General features: G+C 53.4%; 1 protein-coding gene across 3 annotated transcripts in view; it reads right to left on the bottom strand.

Moving 5' to 3' along the window:
• Positions 1-7716, bottom strand: part of SMOC1 (SPARC related modular calcium binding 1) — a 136080-nt gene continuing 128364 nt past the window's right edge. For 2 of the 3 annotated variants that reach the window (XM_037127255.2, XM_037127270.2), the window contains exons 11-12: positions 7218-7462; positions 1-2022 (exon numbers count right to left, since the gene is read on the bottom strand). In XM_037127255.2, the coding sequence (XP_036983150.1) occupies positions 2006-2022; positions 7218-7462 (262 nt within the window). In that variant the 3' untranslated portion in view covers positions 1-2005. The remainder of the gene's footprint in view (positions 2023-7217; positions 7463-7716) is intronic. The other variant, XM_037127264.2, reaches the window with a different exon arrangement.

Here is a 7716-nt window from a genome sequence, read left to right as displayed (position 1 = left end):
CAAGGTTTACTCATTTTTATTTCTCATAAAACAAGCTACTAATAGTGTCCCTCCCCCTCACAAAGGAAACCACAAACAGCCTACACACAGGTGAGAAAGAAGAAGACTGAGGGAGACTCAGGTTTCTACAGGGAGAGCCTTGTCTGTGTTGACAGGTTTCCTCCAGGCCGGAGCAGGGGACGGGTCTCCTGGACGGTCCATCCAGCTCCAGCACACCGAGTCCTCCGGGCCAGGCTAATGGGTGAGGGCTCCCTTTCCTCCTTCCCGTGTTGGGATGGGGCCTCCAGTCATCCCCGAGGCAAGCTCTAGGACTTTCGCCTGGACAGCCGGAACCTTCAGACCATATTCCAAAAAGGCCGTATTCCCCCCGAGGGGCCCTCCCCCAAGGCCTTGGGGGAGGCTGGCTTACGATGCCAAAGCATTCCAAACACAGGTGGGGCCCACAGCCTGCCAGGTGGGTGCACTTATGGGAATGCTGGGCTGGGATACAAGGAGAGGCCAGATTCCCAAGAGCAATCCAACAAGGGCACCAGTCCTGGGGTACCCGCCCTCCCTCACTGCTGCCATGGCTGCTCATGGGAAGTGGTGCTAAGTGACGCTTGCTCTCTGTCTGAATGTGCATGGGTCACCTGGGCAAAGGAAGCTGCACGTCTGCACCAAAGGCTGGGAAGTCCCCGCAGGAACCCTGGTAAAAAGTCTGGGGACAGCTAGGCCTGCACTTGCCCCATCTGGGTTGTTGTCCCTGCACTTCCAGGAGGCTCTGGAATTGGCCTCATGCCTGGGAGCCCTTAAAAGCATTTGAGGAAACAGAAAGAACCTCAGTATTGGGTTAAAAAAGAGAACCATTCAGTTGCCAACAAGGTGATGGACCCCACTCCTCCCTCGGGCTTGTGCTGACCACTGGGGATGGCGGGGGTAGGGGGTGTGGGATTGGAAGTGGAGGTAAAAACCCAGTCTGACCCAACGGCCTTGCAGGGGGGCTGGGTCTCAGAGGCCTAGGCTGTGGGTCTGCAGGGCAGGAGACTTCCTTTGGGTGGGTGCTGCACTCACCAATGACACTTTCTGTCCTCTTCCTTCTGCTGCTTAAATATTGAACATCTACATAGAAGCCCCCACCCTCTGCCTTTTTCCTCTCTGCCTCCCCTCTCATGTTTTACACAGAGTAGGTACTAAATGTGGGTGAAAAGATTTCAACTGACCTAATGCAAATGCTCCAAGGACACGTGTACTGTGGGTCACTAGGATCCTGGTCTACCTACGGATCTCTGGCCACCTGGGGGTCTGGAAAACAGGGAGAATGTGTGTCTGAGCTAAATGTCCCCCCCCTTGCAGAGGCAGCTCCCATCCCTCCCCCAACCCAATCCCCTCCTGAAAGGGCCGGCCACGAAGTGGCTCACCAATCTTGACAGCTAGGGCACGGTGCACTCCCCTCGGCCCACTGGAAAGGACTGAGGGAGCCTGCAGTATAATCCCAGGGCTCCCGTCCATGTGCACACCACCGGGGGCCATTTCCACACCACCACGTGCAAGTGGGCTGGGCATTAAGCCTAAACCTGGGCCATGTGTCCAGAGCTCCAAACACCCAGAGCAGGGAGGGGGGGGGGACAAACAAACAGCAATGCCAACACCTGTACAAATGAACTATACAATTTACATATATATTTATATACAGTATATAAATCTCTTTCTTCTCAGTCCCACAACACCCACCTCCCAACCTAAAAGTTGTCAGTAGCAGATCCAAAATCTTACAATAAGAGAGAGAATAAACAGTCTTTCTTCCCTTTCCTTTTCCACTGTGGTATTAGGTATTGGTGTTTACAAATGAAACAGAAAAGAGAACACACACATAGGAGTTATTAAAAGTGCAAACATGGTGGGTACCACTCATGTTACATGGGATGTGGCGGGGCTGTGGCTGGGCCGTGGCAGTGTCGAGGGTCAGGTGTCTGATGACCCGTCCTGCCTCCCTGGCCTCTCCACCTGCCCTTCGATTCTCTGCTCCTTAGACGAGGCGTCCTGCTGAGAAGGGGAGTTATGAACAAGAAAAAATTAGACTTGGGTGTATGAGAAATCCAACCACATTGATCAGTTTCCCAAGAAGAGCAGCCATTTCCATCTGCTGCTCCATGTGGGGTCAGGCAGGACACAGCCAGCCTAGACTTACAGATAAGCCCATGTTCTCAGCCCATCCTTTGCCACTAGGAGGCATCACCATGGCAATGGGCACACATTTGTCATTCCGGAGAACTAGGCTTTGCCCAGTAAGGACCCTGGGCTTGTGCCCTCTGTACAAACCACACTTCTCCTGGATGCCAACCTTTCCACCTGGGGCTGGCAGAAATGACAGGTGCTTGTTTACAGGTGGGGATGGTGAGATTCTCACAGTACTAACCAATCTTCCTCTTGCATCCTCAACAACAACAACAACAAATAATAAAATGGGAGGCTATGTTACTCGGCCAATCTCTCCATTCCCGCTGCAGCATCCAAAGCTGCATGAGGGGTCCATACAGCAGGCCCCAGAAAGAAGGCAGCTTACTGAATGGGTTTGTGCCTGTTCGTTTTCCTTGGGGGAAGCTGCCAAGACTACCACTTGCAACAAATAGGAATATATGACACTCAAGTGGCCTTGACCCTGAGAATTGGTACGGCTTCTTCTATACCTAGGTCCCTGCTGCCTCTGAGCCCTGGAATGAAGAACAGACTTGGGAAAGAGCCAGAGGTAGCACAGTTGTGCTTCCTGTCCTGTGGGTGCTGGTGGCCCAGCTCCGCCTGAGTGATCCCATTGCCAGCCAACACCATTGAACCAAGTCTCCTTTCCAGAAGGCTAGGACCCCACTGGGGTACCTGTTTGGAATCCACTCCCCTATGAGCTGAGAAGAGCTTGGGTGTTGGTGGACATTTGCATACCCTTCTTGGGTCCTGGTTCTCCAAGCTGCAGAACATCACAGGGGGGAAGAATCTCGGTGACCGTCTGGCCTAACCCCTTTACTTGACAACTCTGGAAACCGAGGCTCAGAGCAGTTGAGTGACTTAACTAGGGTTCAAGGTGTGTTCTGCTAACACCCATTCTGCCCCACAAAGAGGCTTCTGCTGGGCCCAGGTCTCCTACGGGAGGAGTGGGGAGCTAGGAGGCAGGCACAGCAGAAGCTGGACTAGCTCCTGTGACCCCTGGGGTCCATGTGACTTTGTACATGCTCATCACCCTCTGGGTCGGTCTATAGATGAATTTAGGGCATAGCCCTGCTGCTTCTGATCTTCCTCTCTCACAGGATTGCCTTGAGGAGTGACTGATTTCATGCAGGTGGAAAAAGGGCTCTGTGGAGCGTGGAGTGGTATGGAATTCACACCCACCCATGGGTCAGTGAACCCATAGGCTCTGTGCCCCCAGTTATGCTAACCTTCCTGAAGACCTGAGGAGAGAGAAAACATGGGGTGGGCTGGGGCGTGGGGCAGACATGGGAACATCAATTTTACAGACAAGCAAACAAACGGAGAGACGGGCAGGTGGGAGGTGGCAGAGCCGTCTTTCATCTGCTCTGGTGGCAGCTGCCTCTCCGGTGGTGAGCAGAGTGACCTACACCTGTAAACAGGAGTCTTGCGCAGCCCTGCCCTCCATGCTGAGACTTGGGAAGAACACGAGCAGCCAGCAGTGACCAGCTCTCCCTTGTGAGGGCTCGCTGCACTGATCCCTGCCCCTAAGTCAGGTAATGAACTCCTTGCAGCAAGTGTACGTGATACTTATATAAAAGAACCCAATTATCCCCATACTAGGGTGACCAAATGAGACTTGGAGTTGGCACAGCTTTTACGTGGTGAAGCGAACTTGGAGGTGGCTCTCTGCTTCCAGAACTGTGCCCCAGCCACTGGGGAGGGCAGCAGGGAAAACAGGCCTGACCCCAGAGCAGGAGGCGTCCTCGGCAATCCAAGGGGGAAGGCGCCATTTTTCAAAAATGGAGAAACCAGTCTCCGCCCTGCCTGTCTCACAGGATGGTGACAGTAATCCCGATAAAGGACCAGTTAAGAAAGAGGTCCGGCTCTCAGAATGTCTGGCCTTTATATGCTACAGAGAATTCAGCTCCCAGTGAGGAGTCTGGTTGCTAAAAATACACATGTTCAGGAGTCACTTCTAAGAAATTCCATCCTGCAGACCCAATGCTATATTCACTCTCAATACTGTGTCCCTCCTTCCCCCACCCACTCCACCTCCCCATCTGGCATGCAAGCCCCGCTCTGCCCACCAGAGGGCACCACATGACACCAGATGACCAAGGCATGGGCTCTTTTCCCTCCAACCATCTACCCAAGTGGCTTTGTGCAGCTCCCAGAGCACAGTAACTGAGGGAAGCTGCTTCCAGCCCCTGGGTGTGTTCCTCCATTGCTACTAATTTGCTTTTGTACATTCACCACGAACCAGATGTTGAGCTAAGTCCTTCACATGTACCATTTTGTTAGATCTTCTCACCAAATGTATGAAGTAGATAATATCATCCCCATTTTGCACGAGGAAACTGAGGCTCAGAGTTTGGATAACTTGCCAAAGATTGCAGAAATAGTAAAAGGAAAAACTGGAGGCCTTCAGGCCCTGGGCACCAGCAGGGATTGGCAGGCACCTGGCGCCCAGGGAGGCTTCAGTGCGAAGTAGGAAGCCTCCCTGAGCTCCGTAGACCTGAGGTCACTGCACTGTGCCTCCCTAAACCTGTGTGCTGGGGGGACCAGAACCACCAGCATGGGCAGGGGACCGAGGGCAGAGTCGCTCCAGACCTTGGGAAGTGCACCCCTGCTCAGCCCAGAAGTCCACCCCTGGGGAGCCTGAGGTCTGTAATCCCACCAGGTGGTCTCTCCCCAACATTGGCCTCTGCCTGTGCTCTGTGAAATGAGTGCAGACTCCCAGTGTGTTGAAGCGCCATGTCCACGCAAGGGGCAACCTCTCACCCATTCATTCACCCATCTGACAAGGTTCTAGTGGGCGGCTGCTAGGTGCCGAGCACTGGGCTAGAGGGTGGGGATCTAAAGGCACAGTCTATGGCTTCAAGGGGGAAACAGAAAAGTCAAATGCAATGCAGTGTGATAAGCCCTGCTGACAGAGGCAATAATCTTCTGAAGAAAAAGAGTAATATTGCGATTCTACTGAGCTCTTCGAATGTCTCAGGCACTATGGTAAATGCTGCCACTCACAGTCTCACTGAATCAGCACTATGGCCCTACGGGGTAGATGCTATGATTACTCCCATTCTACAGATAAAGAGACTGAAGCCCACGTGGTTGAGTAGTGCATGGATGGTGAAAGGAGCTAGTCTGCGGCAGAGGCAGGGTCTGAACCATGACATTTCACTGTCTCTTGGGGACTCAAAGTACTGTGGAGACACAGAGTGGCTTCCTTGTCAGATGGGAGTGCCCAGAGTGATAAGGTCACTCAACCTAGAACTGGGGCTGAAACCCAGAGAGGGAAGGGGCAGTTCCTGGGACTGGGTACCGGTGGCAACCCAGCGACTGCTCATGCTGTCCCCTGGGCTCATACTGTCCACCACGGATCAGAACTAGGGAAAGCCCTGAGGTCTCCTCCTCGGCAACCTCAGCTCTCCCAAAATTTCTGTTTTAGGTGAGTCAGCACCACCCAAACCAGCATCTTCAGCCCAGCCCCTCTGCTGGCTCTACAGACCCACTCATCCTTGGAGTGCATCCCGCCCGACATGTCCCCACCACAGACATTACCCCAACCCCATACCCGCTCCGCTCTTCCTCCACACTGCCCATCTCAGTGAAGGGACCCCCCCATCCCATTGCCCAAACAGCCTCCATCCCCAGCTCCACCCAGTCACCAAGTGCTGCCCCTCTCCAGTCCCCCCACTCCTCTACACCCCTGCGTCCCCTTCCTGACATGGGCTACCTTCGCGTCCTGCCTTCACGACGCCACAGTCTCCTACTGGGCTCCATGCCCTCACTTACCTCTATTCAGTTTCCCACACTACAGCCGAGTAATTTTTTTTTTTAAGCAAAACTGATCTCTAGTTTCTCGGACTCAGCCCCTTCAACAGCTCCCCACTAACCTTACAAAGTTGAAGGTCACCTTGCTTCCTGCCACCTCCCCTCTCTGGCCCCCTCAGTGCACCCAAGTCACACATCTTCCAGTTCCCCTCAAACTCTGTCTCCTCACTGTGGCATTGTCACTCTTCCTCTCCCTCCTCTGACCTGTCTGCTTTGCCAATGCCTACTCCTTACTCAGGTGCCGGTTTAGACTGGGGTTGGCAAACCTACCTGTAAAGGACTTGATAGCAAATAGTTTAGGCTTTGTGGATATTGTTTAGACAATACAGCTCACCATGTATTGTCTCTGGTTTTTCTTCATCTTTTGAAAAAATTACGTCCTTTCAAAAATACAAAAGTCATCTTTGCTCACAGACCACACAAAAACAGGCCATGGACTAGACTGGGCTCATGGCCAGGGATTGCTGACCCCTAACTTACACACCAGTCACTCCAAGAAATTCTCCAAGGCCATCTGTCCCCACACTGATGTAGGCGCCCTTACATATGTCCCTGCAGTACTCTAGTACTTGTTTGCCTGTGGCAGAGATAACTAGATGTTGGCCAGAATCCATCCTCCCCTCCTCCTCCTGGGCTCCCAGCCTCCCTTACTGCTGGGTGTGGATCAGTGACTGAGTTCTGGCCAGTGAAACATGAGAGGTGACATGCATTGCTTCCAGGCTGGCCCATGAACCCCCCTACATGCATGGCTCCGCGCTTTGCTGCAGGCTGACTGGGGATGCAGGTGGCCCCCACGGCAACCTTGGAAACCCCATGATAGGGATGGCAGAGTCATTCTTAGCCTGGATCTCAGAGTGGCTGTACAGGGCAATCTACACTCCTTCTCTTCCCTGCAAGCCACACCACACTCACACACACATGCACCATGACCTGAAATCAGGCTGAACTATGATGTGAGCAAGGCAGACAGATCTCTACTGTGCTGAGCCCTTACATGTGTGGGTCTTCCTCTGGCCTATCCTAATACACTCTCATAGCACTTATCACGATGCATGTAAACACTTCGATTCCTCCAGTATACAGGCATCTAGCACAAAATATAACATGCTCCCAGGAAACAGCCAAACAAATGAGTCCCTGGGATCCCATCTACCCGGGAGGCCCTTGGTGCCTCTGCCAGGAGGGACAAGTACTGGAAGGTGGGAATCACCAAGGCAAGCACTCACCTTCTTTGCTCACACCCAGGCAGCCCTTCAGTTCGGGCAGCGAGATGACCTTGTCCTTGTTCAGGTCGCAGTAGTCAGTGAACCGCCGGGCACATTTCTTGGGCTTGGCTTTCTTCTTCACGTAGCGCTTGAAGGGCTTCATCTCCCGCTTGTTGATGTCATTGCTGCTGTTGCTGTCCAGCTGGCCGAAGTACCAGTGCACCACTCGCTCCTCCAGGGTGTGGCTGGGGTCCGGCTCTGAGAACCTGGGCCACAGGCAGACACCCCCACCCAGAGACACAGCTCAGGATGCTGCAGAAACCCTTCACCCGTGACTCTCTCCCTCAGTCAGGTGCCAGGGCCCTCAGGTGGGCAGCCAGGTAGAAATGGCTCCTCTGGCCAAAGGCCTCCCAGACTCGCTTGGCATAGCATAATCAAGCTCTCCTCTCCAACCTGAGTCTCCAGCCTAAATGATGGAAGTTCACTGGGTACCTCTTATGGCATGATTCTGCCTCACCTT

The sequence above is a fragment of the Artibeus jamaicensis genome, unplaced genomic scaffold (assembly GCF_021234435.1).
Source record: "Artibeus jamaicensis isolate MK-2021 breed Jamaican fruit bat unplaced genomic scaffold, CSHL_Jam_final contig_851, whole genome shotgun sequence".
NCBI lineage: Eukaryota > Metazoa > Chordata > Mammalia > Chiroptera > Phyllostomidae > Artibeus > Artibeus jamaicensis.
Note: the sequence above shows the minus strand (reverse complement) of the source record. Positions and strands in the feature narration are given on the sequence as shown.